Here is a 14,698-nt window from a genome sequence, read left to right as displayed (position 1 = left end):
CATTACCACACCATACTACCAGCTAACTGACTATTCCCTAAACCATCTCCTCATCCTTCACCCTCTGCTTCTCCACACCATCCACCGTGCCATCCCTACCCTCCTTTCCTCCCTTAACCCTAAACCCCACACCAGGCACCCTACTCCTCAGCGCCAGACTGCTACAAACCACAGACACGCTACTCAACGCCATCGCCAAACTGGCCCAGACAGGATCAAGTCTGATATGCTTCCTCCCCGTATCCTCCATCGCCATACCGCCTTCCATACCAATACCGTTATGATGCATGTCCATCTGCTTGCCGCCGGTGGTGATTGGGAACAAGACGCCTGCGGCGATGGGCATGGCGACGAGGTTGTAGATGAGCGCCCAGCCGAAATTGAAGTATACGCGACGGAATACGACGCGGGAAAGATCGAGAAGGGTGAGGATAGTTGTTAGGCGGGAGTTGATCAGGATGAAGGAGGAAGACGAGAGGGCAATGTCAGAACCAGAGCCGATTGCTATGCTGAGGTCGGCGGTGGAGAGAGCGGGTGCGTCGTTGATGCCGTCACCTACCATGGCGACAGTTGCGCGTTTTTGCTTCTTGTCTCTCTGGGATAGGAAGGGAATGTTGAATACAGATTTGTGCGGCTTGGTGAGGGTCTGCTGAAGGTACTTAATCTTCTCGGCTTTCTGGTCTGGGAGGACGCCGGCAATGATGTTCGATGTCGGGATCCCGACTTGCGCGCCTACAGCGTTGGCTGTAGTTTGGTTGTCACCAGACAGCATCCAGACGTCCATGCCGCGTGCGTGTAGGGCTGATATGACGCTTGGTGCCTCGGGACGGAGCGGATCCGCGATGGAGAAGCTACATGCGAGTCGCCAGGATGACGCAGGTTGAATTTCAGTGACGGCGAGTGACAGGGCCTCCGACGTGTCCGATGGCTCAGACTGCTCTGCCACACTTTGCTCACCAGTTCGTGGTAGAAACAAGGCGACTAAAGCGACCGAATCTCCCTGCGACTTCCACTTCTGCAGGGATGACGCATCGGCGGCGGGGATAGGGACGTTGTGGTCAGCCATGAAGCTTTCATTACCGATGATCGCCACGATGTCTTGTCCATCGACCCTGAAAGTGCCCTTGAGACCCTTGCCAGGCACCTCATCAACGTTGACTGCTGTAGGTGTATCGTGGGTCTCCTTGCTACAGAAAGAGACTAGCGCTCGAGCGATAGGATGACTGCTGTTCTCTTCCAATGCCTTGACAATACCCAACACGATTGCAGCGTTCTGACCGTTAGAGAACTTGTGGTTCGTTACTGCTGGATCGCCACCCTGTGTCAAGGTGCCAGTCTTGTCAAAGACGATGCAGTCGAGTGAACTGGCTTCTTGGAAAGCTTCACCACCACCGCGGACCAGGATACCGTGTTTGGCGGCCAGTCCACCTCCCACAAAGAGCGCAGTGGGTGCGGCTAGTCCGATACCGCAAGGACAAGCGATGACGAAGACGGCAATGGCAAAGCGAAGAGACCAAAGCTCCCAGCCGCCAGCAGATTCATTCTTCCAATCGCTCGGTATCGCACCAGTAGTACCAAGGATGAGCCAGACAAGCCAGGTGACGATGGCAACGGCGATGACAAAAGGTACAAAATGCGAAGTGATAGTATCAGCGACGCGTTCGACCGGTGCGCGACGTGACTGCCCTTCACGCACGGCATGAATTATCTGATCCAACATGGAAGTACCCGATACTGTCGTAACCTTGATCTTGACGGGTGAACCTTTATTCACTGTACCGGAGAACACAGTATCACCCTGGGTCTTCTTGACCGGACGCGACTCGCCAGTCAAGCTAGACTCATCAAAGTTAGTGCTGCCTTCGATAATATCTCCATCAAACGGTGGCGAAGTGCCATTGTGTACTCGAACGACATCACCGACCTCGAGAAGGTCGGTAGCGACCTTAGTATCGCCTTTCTCTGTATCGACAAGGACAGCCTCGTTTGGTCGAAGCTTTCCAAGCGAGGTGACAGCATCGCCAGTCTTGGCTTTGCTGTAAGCTTCCAAGAACCGGCCGATGAGTAAGAACATCGTCAGGAAGACTACTGCATCAAAGTAAGAGTCGTTCATGGAACCAGAAGACTTCTTCGTGGCAGCCAAGATGAGCTCTACGATTGATGCCAGATATGCGATTGTCGTACCGAGTGAGATGAGCATGTTCATGCTGCCGAAACGGGTAAAGCGGTGCAGATAAGGGGTCCGGCTTCCTGGTCGCCACATTGATCTCAGCTCTTTCAGTGCACGCCGATGAAATGTATCAGCGGCGAGGAAGTAGATAGGCGTAGCGAGGAAGAATAGTGCCCAGCTTAATCGAGTGACGTTGCCGGCCCATATCTTGCCCATGAAGTATGTGCGTATAGGGTCTTCGGAGCTAATCAAGCTCATGAAGACAATTCCTAGGATAAACGTGGGAATCGCAACCACGATGCATAGAATGAGGCGGAACAAGATACGTTTCCGCTCTTCCGCATGCATCTCGCGCGCGCGCTCTTCCAGTGTCGGAGGGTGGAAGACCGAAGGCTGGAACGCTGGGTTGAGGCTCTTGATGCTCGAAAAGATCTTTCGGATCGTGAAACGAGGAGGGTCCGGTACATATCTGATATGCAGAATGGGTTGCTCGAGCGATAGTGATGGACAGTCGACCACAAAACTGCGCTCGTCCTCAAACGCTTCCCGCAATCCTCGGGTAATGTTGTCTGGGCAGTGGTGGCAGAACATACCATCTATGCGAATCGCGACAGAACGCTCGATGGTGTCGGTCACTGTGGCCCCGTCTTGAACAACTTGATCGAGAGTGGCAGTGTATCCTACGTCCTCGATACTTTCCTTGATCTCTGGCAGGTGTTCCTTGCCTCTGAAGATGATGGTCGCACTGTTCGAGATAAGATTGATATCGACCTTCTCAATCCAGGTGAGGGGTCGTAGCGCTTGGTTGACGTTTCCAACACAGGCGGAGCATGTCAGACCTCCGAGGGAATATGTTGCGTGCCACCTCTCGCTCTGTTGCTTCGACGCGGCTACAGCTCCGGGCGATGTGGTCTGCACCTCCTCGAGCTTCTCCACTGCGACATCGAACCCACAATCTTCGATCGTCTCGACAAGCTCCTCGCACTTCTCTTTGCCACTGAAGATTATCACTCCGCTGTTAGTCAAGAGGTTGATATTGACTGTCTGGACCCATGGGTGTTCCTGGACCGCGTGGGTAATGGCAGAAACGCAGGAGCTGCATGTCATGCCGGTAACCGAAAGCGTTGCTTTGCAGACTTGTAGGGCCGCAGGCGAGTCAACAGCAACGAAGGCCTCGGATAAAGGCGACTTTGGTTCAGGCGACGAGAAGCCATCGGAGCTACCTCTGGGTGAAGTCGTGACAATAGGCGCAGGCTTGAATCGCAGCAACTCGTCGCCGTGCAAGCTAACCCCACCACCTTCTCTCTTGCACTGCTCGCACTGAGCTAGGTGAATTTCTTTCTTCTTCATGTCGTCGTGTGAGTCTTCAAGGTCGGCAGCAGGATGTAGCCAGTGATTGACAGCGCGTTCAAAGCTAGTGTGCCACTCCTTGCTCTTACCCTCGGGGTTCTTAACCTCGATCGGACTCCGGACCGCCTTGGTATCTTGAAACACGCTGTGTATCTCGAATCCCGCAGCCTCTAGCGAGACGGTGATGTCGTCAAGGTTGAGAGAAGCGGCGTGGCGTACGACCACTGAATGTGAAACGATGGAGACGAATACGTCTTGTGGCGGCGGTGAGAGCGCGGTGAGAGAGGCTTGGATACCGTCCACACATGACGGGCAGTGGAGATTAGAAATAAAGCATGTCGTCGTTGTGGTGCCGTTCACCGCAGGATCGCGCAATCTGGGTAACGGCGCAGCGGGAGACATGGTGACTGGTTCGCGTTCGGGGTGACCTTGGCTGTGTAATATCGACAATGTCGGTACTCCTCAATCAATCGGGTGGATGACTCTCTTGCTCAGGCGATGATTGATAGATGTCAGTGGGCGCCGGTTCCGGGGTAGTAGCCAACGGCTGTCGTCGCGCAATCAAAGCAATCAAGGAAGCGACTGGGCGTGGACGAAGGAAGGAACGTTCAAGGAAACACAACACGATACTGGAACCCTCAGATATAAGTGAAACCCGAATTTTCGAGCCTTTTCTGCGAAATGTGTCATTGCTACCTACATTTCTGATTCATCGTCCAAAAGCGTGACAGTGGCGGCCGCACAAGTCGCGCAGTCGCCACGAGCGAGGTTGAGTGGGTCTCCGCACAAACTGCGCAGTGGCAGCCCACCCGTCTGACTCGCCGGGCCGCATCGTTGGCAAATAAACCCTTGCGCAAACATGTGCATGCAGCATTGCGTGTGTGTAGGAGGAATCTCACTCCAGGCACTGTTCTTTGTCTGCGTGCTGGCTTGGCTTATGCCGCACTGGCGTCAGCGGATCTGCAGCCACGTGAAAACAAGCTTCTCGCTTGCCCCGGATTCGTCCACCTTTGGCTCCCGACATGCATATGTCTTCATCTAGATATATAGATAGCAATCTGGAAATACCGACAGCCCTATGCAGTGTATCACGCGGAAGGGCGGCATCGTGATTGCGGAGGACCAATACCGGTACGGGCCATCTAGAAGGAGAGCTGTGCGTCTTGCGAAATTATTTCCCAAGCGGGTTGTACTCTGATAGGCGTGTAGAGGCAAGCGCAAAGACTCTGCGAGCGAGTGGGTCTTCATCTGAACTCCGGCCGTGTTAACAGCAGTTCAGAATCTGTGGATACCGCGCTAGAAGCCCGATTTTCCGCAGGCACGTCTCTTGGTCTACAAATCCTAGGCGCAAAATTTCCAGATAATGATTAGTATAGAAGACTGAGTCACTCAAAAAGCACGATAGATCGTGTAATTTTCAGCAAGAGTTCGTCAGCAGTACTCCAGTGGTGAGGGCGAAAACATCAGGACTTGGGTCGGCAAAGTCGCATTGGGTGTGCTGCAAACAGCAGAGTCGAGTTGCTTTGGCATAATTTGGGCTCTGGGTATTGGGCTCTCAGCATACATGATGGTTGCTTTCCACAATTGTCGCAAATACTGCGCTAAAAGGAAGTCACCACCTAAAGAAACAAGGAAATGCGGCGCTGTCAGCGCCGCCTGAGGCCCATCCATCGGGCTCCCGCGAGAAGGAAACTGAAACCTAGATCCCAGCTGTGGTCTTTTTCGATCCGGTCGTCTTGATGTGCTCTTTGGGTGTGTACGGTGGTGGGTTGGTATGCTTGTGAGCATCCATCTCTTGCCCTGATGACGAGTCCCTCATAACGCCGTGTCCTTGCTCAGCGCTTGCCACCTCAGCAATGGGCCTGCCAGCTAGTTCACCCTTGGTTTCCATCGGTGCCGTCGGCTCGGTTCCTTCGTAACGGCGTTCCGTAGGGATGAAAGCATCGTAGTATCGCGGCATTATGAAGCCGAGCAGGATAACGATTATAGTGATTATGGACAAGATGAATCCGGCAATCATCATTGGGTCGTACCGTAGAGTGTGGAATTCGGGGAAAGCGAAGGAGAAGATGATGGCGAGGACGGGTCCACTGAGATAACGGAGGAGGAATGGCATGAAGGCTGGTATCGTCCAGTTCTTGCCCTGGCCAACGATGACGTTCAAGTCGCGACGAAGTTGATTACCCTGCCGTGTTTGTTAGTTGACTGAAATGTCAGGGTCGTTTGGTTGGTTCGACTTACCGAGTAGAAGGCGAGGAACCAGAACTTCCGAACGAAAGTATTCCGGTGCCAGAAAGAAGGCGCTCGCGCGGTGGGAGTCTTTGCCGCGAAAACAGCAATTACAGCCATAAGGAAGTAAAAACCGATACCAGCACCGGCGCCTGCTCCGGGTCGGCTGATGCCGTGCGCGAGACTGATACCAAAGACTTGGCCGCCGAAGAAACCAACATTGTATATGACAAAGGCGGGCAGGCCGGTTTCCTCAACGATGTCTCTCCATCGGTACACGGTCGTAGCGCTGGAAACCTCGCTCCAGACGACAAAGATTAGAGCGACGTTGTTAACCCAGCGATCAATACCATCGAGAAGGTAGTAGCCGAACTCTGTGCAATATGGCAGACACCTAATTCGTCATAGTCAGTTTGCAGTTCTCATCCAGTAAGCGGGAAGTCATTGCTTACATCAAGAATGAGAGGACGGTTAGCGCAGTAACAACGACAGGTCTCGAAGCCTTGACCATGCCAGAGTCGCAGATAAGCGTGACAACAACGTCAAGCATGACGAAAGCTGAACTGAATCCGAGCACAATGAGCGTGAAGAACAATAGAACGGCCCAAAAGTTCGCTCCAGGCATCTGCAGCACCGCTTCAGGCAATGTCAAGAAACCCACAACAAAGGCGCCGAGTCGCTCGCCATCCTGTGGCCACCTTTCAAGAAAGCCTACAACGCCAAAGACGGCGAATGCAGCGAAGTTTTCGAAAAGTACGTTGCTACCGCAAATAAGACAAGCGTCCATTACGGCGTTGGCGTGTTTTGTGTTGTAACTGGCGTACGACGTGAAGTATCCGAAGCCGATACCGGTGGAGAAGAAGACTTGACCAACAGCTGTCTGCCACACGACTCCCGAGGCGAGTTGGTCGCTCCTCCAAGTTCTCCAAACAAGAGCAACACCTTCACTCGCATTGGGAAGAGACAGCGCTCGGCCAACGAAGATGATGGTGGTAACAATGGGTAGTCCCATGGTGAAGTATACGACGCGACCGGTCATGCCGACTCCACGGAAGATGGATATCCAGATCAGGAACCATACAAAGATACTCCAGCCAACAGTTGAACCAATCAGAGCTCCGTTGGGATAACCGGTGAATGAAGCTACGGAATTGCCATCCGGCGTTAGGCTTCCCTCGTTGATTGCTCCGCGCTGAAGAACGTCTTTGTAGTAGAAGTCCTCGATGCGGCCTTCCCATGGCAAGGGACTCGTGAAACTTTCTTGGAAGTATCTCATGATCCTGGTGGCAAAGTAAGTACAGGCCAGACAATATTTCTTGGAGATACTGCATACCATGCCAAGTTAACAGTAAAGTACTGGACGACAAGGAAACTGACGATGACAGGCCCCATACCGACTCCTTTGAGACGGCGGTTTATGTTGTTGACTAGCGGCAGATGGTTAGTTGGTATTCCATACGTAATCGACACATGAGCTGTCTTACAGGCAATGACGGTACCACCACGGTACGCTTGACCGATTGACACTTCTAGGATGAGCGCCGGAATAGCAATGAGGAAGACTGCTAGAAGATATGGAATGAACCATTGTAGGCCATAGTTGTTGTACAGCACACTCGGGTATCTGAGCAAGTTTCCTTGTCCTGCGCAGCCGCCCATGGCAGCGAGCAGAAAGGCTGCTCTCGAGGGCCACTGGTCACGGCCATCTTCGCTTTTCGAGGCTTGAGGCGCCAAATAGCTGCCTATCTTTCGCAGAAATCGCATCGCCATCTTGTATGAACAGCTATCTTGCGAGAGTTGAAGTGAGGTGTAGAAGGCCGGGTCTCAACAAAACGGAAGTATCGGGATAGAGCAACGATCCCAAATCGACCTTTCTTCGGGAGACTGTGAATTGTGGGCGGACCTAGCCATTACATGTGAGAAGTGAAGTACTTTTGTATTCCGTTCAGAGCAAACGCCCCACTACGTCCGCCAAGATCGTACCAGTCTCTTCGAACCCACGTTCGGTTGCTGTTGGTAATGGGTTGCGATTTCCCTGCATTTCCCAGTTCACATCGCATGGTTGACCCACCCGATCCTACACCGGGGGTACGACTACGGCAACCCCGACGTTAACAATCGCCATGACACAAAACAAGCTTTTCCTGCAAGATGGGTTTTCTTGCTCACAATTCACAAAACCTCATGGGACAAGAACATGGTTTCCAGTGGCTCGGCGGGGACCGCCGTTGATAGCCAAGCTTCCGCCGGGGAGGGTGTGGAGAAAAGCTCATCGGCAAAGGCGTGGCGTACGTAAGATGGTTGGGGTCGAAAGTATCCCGACAAATCATATTCTGTCTACCTGCCGAGTTCCGCGTGCCAATGCTGGGCGTAGCTCGGTTCCGCCGCAGCTGTCACGTCACGATCGCTCTTTCTTCCGCATTGGTTCGCGCTTACCATTCAAGCAATTCCGAGTCAGTATGGGAAATCTCAGCCTCTGATGGCGTGCTCAGGAACCATCGCACGGGGAAAGAGTGAGTCCCTTCATCCAACGTGCCTTTGTGAACAGAGAACTGTGGCAAAGCCCGACAGTCCCTTGCGATAGCCGATATAGCCGACTTCAGGCGTACCATGCGATCCGCGTCGGACGCGTTGGCTTCGCGTACGACGCAAGTGTGGTGAGCCATGCTTCGTAGCACGTCGGCAACAGTGGGGCAGCCCACCACTTCGGTAACATATGCAGTGTTTGGTCTGGGGGTGGGTCTTTTCAGTGATATCATGGACGTTGGGTAATGTGCTCCACTCGAGTACATGACCGTCGAAACCTGCAGACTTGTTGTGGTTGATGTATAGAGCCCAAGCCGAATGTTGGGATCGTGCACTCCGGGGCGATCAGGTGTCCGAGTCGTGTTGTGCCTCCCACTGAAGATGTTTGACCATGGCCTTTTCCGCTTCAAGCTCGGCTTCAAGTGTGTTGATGCGATATGTCAGCTCCGTAATCTTCGCTTCCTTTGCCTTAACTGTGCTACGACTGACATCGCGACCTCTCTTGTATCCTTCGGTGTTCTTGGCGTGTCGAACCAGGAGAGTTCTGAGCTCGTTTTCGGTAGAGTCTGCGAGGCGTGTGCTACTGTTCTGCAGCAAGTCGAAGACGTCTTTGACGATGTCGTCGTTCACTGCATTTCTGAACCGATTTGGGGTGGGGGTCGCGTCAAACGAAGACGACGGAGTTGCGGTCTGACGGTGCTCGTTCGCATCAACGTTGGATGAAGGAGTAAAGAGAGCGCCCCCTGGTGTTGGGTGTCTGGGTGCGAACGGGTTGTCTCCTGGGGATCTTCGGTCGGTTTGGGGCGTCTGCAGCCCATTAATTCTGGAGCTACTGCCTGTGTCCATCTGCCATGGGAGCTTCTGTCGTTTGGGTGCAGGGGTCGTGAAGTTGGTCGTCCTCGCGGCCTTGCTCGGTGTCTCTGCCTCGACCATGGCCTGGTTCAAATCATCATCGTTAACCTGCCCGAGGCCATATTCGTCATCGAAATCATCGTTGCTAGGTCGTGTTCGTTTGCGACTTGATGCGGCTGGGTTCGTTTCGATCGTGTAAGGTGGTGGAGGGGAGGGTTGACGTCGGGAAGGAGTGACTGGGTTGGTGGGAGCTGGGTTGGCTGGGCCGGGTTCGGTGCGAGAGTTGTTTGCGAGGGCACTCTGCTCCCTGGCATGCGCCTGATCATCCCACAGAAAGAACTTGCATCGGTCCTCCGCATCCTGAGGCTTTTGGCAAGAGCGAACTGGGGCGCGTTAGAGAGCTAGCCCTTGACCAGTAAAGTAGAAGTAACATACACCATCTTCCCTTGTTCGGGCCTGCTTTCTTGGTTTCGAAATGTACTGCTGGCAGTCGGGGACTGCAGTCACCTAGCCGTTGTCAGTGGTGCTCATGTCTTGTGGGAATGTTTGGACTTACAGTGCCAAACACCGTTCAGGAACTGGCCCTTGGGTGGCCCGCCGCCGCCGCTACGTCCTCCTCTAAAAGCAGACATGATGATTCAGGGAGGATCAAATCGTGATGATGTCAGTGTTGGTGCGATACTAGTACGGAGGGTCATGTTTGTATCCAAAGTAGACAGAGGTGGCTGGTAACAAGGCGGCGGCTGGGGCTACGGTGGTCCGAGCTCGAACCCTGGCCAGCGGGGTGTGAGGTCACCTCAGGCACCGCACCGCGTTCCTGGGGCGAACGCTCCACTTGGTTCCCGCCGTATCTCGTATTGACCACTCGGAGGGTTGCTGGCCTGGATGTACCTGCAATCAATCGTCGACAACGAAATTCAAATTCGACCCTTTTACTGCCGTTGGCCCCATCCCGGCTTGGACACGCGGCCGCCTCCGCAGCTGAAATCCGGGCATGTTCTCGACCATGGCCCTATGGCTCCCCTTTGGCCTTCTGTCCCGCATCCAATCCCGCGCACCTCGCACGCTTGGCTCCCATCCCGAGTACTACCATTCACGATAATCATGTCCTGTGCGGCTGTATAGATGCCACAGCGAGATTATTGCTCCACCCTTTCCACATATTAGGCATACTGCCCTCGCCACAAACATGCTCATCCGCTCAGCGCGACAGATACCGCCGTCGCTCTTCGTCCTGCTTGTCTTCCTCGTCTTCCTAGGATGGCAACTCAGTCAAGGTCCGAGCCATGAAGAGCCTCCACCCCCGCCGCCTCCTCCGGCCAAAGGAGATAATAGGCCGTCACGGATCGCCGTCGTGACGTTTGTTACAGATCAGAGATCTTATCTCCATCTCTCGCTCAAGAACAAAGACCGTAAGCCCAGCCTTGTCGGGAAATCGCACTGAATGAAGCTGACGCATAGACACAATAGACTACTCACGACGTCACGGCTACGACTTCATCACCGACTTCGAAGCGCACTCCGAGCCGCGCAGCCCTGTATACTGGAAGTTCGACATGGTAGAGCGGCTGGTCAAAACCAACAAATACGACTGGATATGGTGGCTAGACTTCGACACACTCATCACTGACACCGGAGTCGCAGTCGCCGACGTAGTCAGAGACGAGCTAGAAAAAGCCGAGAATGCGAATGAGGTCGACTACATCTTCACACACGACTGCAACGGCCTGAATCTCGGATCCTTCCTCGTGCGCGCGCACGACCGATCGCTCGAATTCGTCCGTCGCGCACTCCAAATACGTGACGAAGCTGAGAAGAGTGACGACAGCAAGAGCTATAGCGAGCAAGACGCCATGGTGCAACTGCTCAAAGAGCAACCATATGTCAGCAGACACGTCGTGGCGCCGCAGTCAAGGCTAAACGCCTTTCCAAAGGACATACCCTGTTTCGAGAACGAAGAGGGCGAGTGGAAGCCGGGCAAGTTCGTCCTGCATTTTGCGGGCGCGTGGGCTCATGTTAAGGGTGAAGATCCCACCGGCCAGCTCATGAAGAAGTATGAACGAGACATCATATGGGGCAACTGGAAGGAATTCTATTAATGGTACACATGCGGACGATTTCGGACGTGTTGGAGTTCAAGGATGTACACGATATCCAGGGTCATCATTCTTACTATGTACTGTCTGCCCTCGCATTTGGAATCTCAGACGGCAAGAGCGCAGTGTTATCTATCATTTCAAACACACGACGCATTCATTCATGTCATGCCACACACGTTCAGTTTCGCTTTACACCCGACAACTTCTCAACGTCACGATCAGTATACCATGAAATCACGATAGCGTAGGGATTACATCGAACACATCGAGCAGTCTTTTCATGTTCTACGCAGTGGCACGGCCTTCAAAATCTACTTTCTCAACCCGATTTATTCAAAACGCAGTGTATATCCCCGCCGCCGCCCATTTCCAGGTCGCCTTATGAATGACGTTGGGTGATTTAGGATCAAAGATTACCGGCGCAAATGCATCGCCATCGGCTGGGGTGCTTCGGAACACATGTGGTGTAGGATGGTGTAGTTTTGGAGAGAGGCCTCAATGAAGAATGTATAAAAGGAAGAGCCAGCGAGGTAGGTATAATATACCCCCACGGTCCGTTCGAGCGCTATTCCTGTTTCGTTCACATGCGCAGGCACATTTGTCGATGTGGTAGGACTTTTTGTTCCACACTCGCTCCAGCCGTGGCATCACCAGACCCGCTTTTGGAGTTCTGCGCCACATCATATCAAGGTTTCTGGCTTTTGAGTAGACTTAATCGAAGAAGGCCAGGCCAGCATCAGACGACTGTATAGTTGTTTGGAAGAGCAGCATATGAAATCCAATTCGAAGTTTTTGGACGACATTATCTCTTGCTCGGTTGGTTTTGGTAATGCTGCGGCAATGTAGAGGTATAGGAAGGTAGAGTGAAGATGGCGAAGAGGTGGCTTTATAGACGGTATAGAAACCCAGGGAAGAGAGAAGCGGCACATCGAGGAGGTCTCTTATGAATCTTTTGTTGACGGTACGAAGTCTCCCTCACATCTGATCTCTTTGCGTTTGTTTCGATCCGTACGTTTTCTCGGCTTCCCGCCGAAGTTTCACATGCATACCTGTGTGGTGACTTTTGCTTATATCGATAGGACCTATCGCACGAAAGAACGTTGCAGTTTTCTTCTTTGGGTTTGAAAGAGCAGGCGCAGCAGCAAAGGCATATAGCCTCGTGCGTAGGATTTTGGAGAAAACCAGAGCCATTTCTGCGCTGCTTGTTCATTTTAGAGAATAAAGGGTGGTAATGTAAGGGAGAAGTAAGACTGAACTCGTGTCGGAAGACTCAATACCCCACAGTGACGATCTAGTCAACGTGAAACTGATACCGCGGACATGGTTTGGTCGCGTCCGCCGACGCCGACATGGTACGGAGACGCCAAACATTCTGGAGCGCCATCATCGTGTCGCATGGAGATTCCGTTTTGCCGCAATTTCACATGGCAAAGACGTGGAAAGGATTTTTCTCAACACATGTACACGGAATTGGCAAGTTTGATCTACGTTGAAGTACCTGGAGCTCGTACTCTCTGACAGGAGACATGCGAAAATGCGAGTCTTCTTTTGGGTGATTTCATGTTTAACTCTTTAAGATAGAATAAGGAGCGGAATTGTGCCGAAGACATTGACTGCTATCCCGGAACTCAGAGCGGGAGTCCAGGCGCGAAGCCATACCAAGGCTACTCTTTAGTTTTAGAGGTACGCGAAGGGTATTGCGCATGAAACTGGGAGCGATAGAAGGTTTTGCAGAGCTTGCGGCATTGATATACCTAGTCCAACTTGCGGCAGTCTCCATGGCTTGAGTCCGTAGTACTATGCGGACATTGCGTTGCGAGTCTGGCCGCCTTTTTGCAGCCTGGTCCATGGCGAAAGGCAATCAGCTTTTTGGTGCTTCGTTCCAGTCATCAGGCAGGCCAAGACCATTTTGGAGTTTGGACAGAAGCAAGAAACCATGCGGACTTCGAATTCACGTTTTGGAATTAAGCACCGCAGTTTATGATGAAGGAGAGAACTCCAACAAGTCCATGAGACGTTTATATAGGCGATTTTCGACACTAGTTCTCTTCTCATAATCTTGTTGATCGACTGTTTCTTCGTGTCTCCCATCAAACGCTTTGTCTTTGGCTTTTGCGGCTTGCATCAAAGTTCGATAATTATCAGGACACTTCGGACTTCCAGCACATGATTCAAGTCATGTATTAAATTTGTATAGTCTTGCAAACGTCCACGTCGTGTTGAGAATCGACAGGTCTTTTTTAAGCGCATAGCGAGCTTACAAGCCAGTTTCAGAGAGCCAGCAAAGCAGCCATGGGCTCACCATTGCTAGCTTTTGGGTCTCTCATGACCGCAAGATCACCAGCTTTTGGATATTGCAAGGAACGAGCGTAAGATGAGAAGATTGGTAGAAGCCAGGAGCTGATTTTATACTCAATGTCGCGGGCGACAAGACAGACATAGTTCTCCATGTATGCTGCTTTATCTCTCCCGGAAACATAAGTGTCTCAACCGCCACTTTTGCGTCATTACCAACGACACTCTCGTCTTCCCATGACACTTCGGGAACGTTGTTTTTGAGCGCCGGGGCGAGGACGCACAGCAGCGGACATGTGGAATGCTATGGTCGATTTTTGGAGAAACATGATTAGCATCAACATTGCTTTTGGAGAAAGGCGTGTCGCTGTGTGGAGATGAGGGAGGAAGGCCAAAGTCTGGACCTTAAACCGCGACCAAAGAGCCAGAGCACCAGACCATGGCCAGATGTGAGCTGTGTTTGGTAATAAGACAGTATATGGAACCCGTCGTGTATTTTGAATTTGTAGTTTGTAGTCCATGGTGACCAGAGACATGGTCGGATGAACCGATGATTCTTGGAGATCTGCTCAGACAGACCGTGTTCTGATAGATCGAGTCTTTCAGGAGCGAGCCATTCAGACTTCCGCCAATAGTTTTTAGAGAAATATATTGGGCGTTTTGTGGAAGAAAGCAGAGAGGCGAGGTAGACAAGGTTTCTATATGGTGATAGCTGCGAGAATGGCTTTCCTGATTATTGCACCATACTCGGCTTGTTTTAGGGCTGTAGGCCAAACTTCTCAGGCATATAGAGAAGGCTCGTGAATTTTCGGAGGAAGTCGACGCCGCAGCCATATAATCAAAGCGTGTAGATTTGATACTCGGAGCGGCGCACAAATCATCTTGTGCATCCGGAATTGTTTTAGTCAAACATGAAAGCGAGTGTAGTGTTTTTGGTAGCAAGAGTCTTTTGGTAAGAAGAAGAATAAGAAGAAGAGGGAGAGAGCCGAGAAGGGGGCGGCTTCATATCGTGAAGCACAGATCTCCAGACCGACACATGGCAAGTTGTCTCGTAGCTTTTGAGAGAAGCCCCCAACATGTCATTTTTCGACTAGGATTTCGTTTGGTGTCCAGTAAAGAGGGCGAGAGGTTTGACCCAAAAGCGGAGGCACTGCCCATGCCAGAGTAGCATCTCGTT

General features: G+C 52.3%; 4 protein-coding genes across 4 annotated transcripts; 1 reads left to right on the top strand and 3 right to left on the bottom strand.

Annotated features, from left to right (window-relative positions):
* Positions 1-37: 37 nt before the first annotated feature.
* On the bottom strand, positions 38-3,922 carry J4E84_006122 (uncharacterized protein; the record flags this gene model as incomplete). The annotated part of the gene is made up of 1 exon (XM_049388713.1): positions 38-3,922. The coding sequence occupies one exon, from the start codon at positions 3,920-3,922 to the stop codon at positions 38-40; it is 3,885 nt and encodes a 1,294-aa protein (XP_049243612.1).
* A 1,297-nt stretch (positions 3,923-5,219) lies between these two features.
* On the bottom strand, positions 5,220-7,408 carry J4E84_006121 (uncharacterized protein; the record flags this gene model as incomplete). The annotated part of the gene is made up of 5 exons (XM_049388712.1): positions 5,220-5,705; positions 5,762-6,143; positions 6,202-7,029; positions 7,083-7,176; positions 7,234-7,408. The coding sequence occupies 5 exons, from the start codon at positions 7,406-7,408 to the stop codon at positions 5,220-5,222; spliced, it is 1,965 nt and encodes a 654-aa protein (XP_049243611.1).
* A 1,212-nt stretch (positions 7,409-8,620) lies between these two features.
* J4E84_006120 (uncharacterized protein) lies at positions 8,621-9,759 on the bottom strand (the record flags this gene model as incomplete). Its single annotated transcript, XM_049388711.1, has 3 exons — positions 8,621-9,510; positions 9,563-9,634; positions 9,684-9,759. The coding sequence occupies 3 exons, from the start codon at positions 9,757-9,759 to the stop codon at positions 8,621-8,623; spliced, it is 1,038 nt and encodes a 345-aa protein (XP_049243610.1).
* A 557-nt stretch (positions 9,760-10,316) lies between these two features.
* J4E84_006119 (uncharacterized protein) lies at positions 10,317-11,226 on the top strand (the record flags this gene model as incomplete). The annotated part of the gene is made up of 2 exons (XM_049388710.1): positions 10,317-10,539; positions 10,589-11,226. The coding sequence occupies 2 exons, from the start codon at positions 10,317-10,319 to the stop codon at positions 11,224-11,226; spliced, it is 861 nt and encodes a 286-aa protein (XP_049243609.1).
* Positions 11,227-14,698: the final 3,472 nt, after the last annotated feature.

The sequence above is a fragment of the Alternaria hordeiaustralica genome (assembly GCF_023758085.1).
Source record: "Alternaria hordeiaustralica strain BMP 2776 chromosome Unknown scaffold_11, whole genome shotgun sequence".
Taxonomy (NCBI): Eukaryota; Fungi; Ascomycota; class Dothideomycetes; order Pleosporales; family Pleosporaceae; genus Alternaria; species Alternaria hordeiaustralica.
The sequence above is the reverse complement of the archived record's forward strand: the minus strand, read 5'-3'. Positions and strand labels throughout refer to the sequence as shown.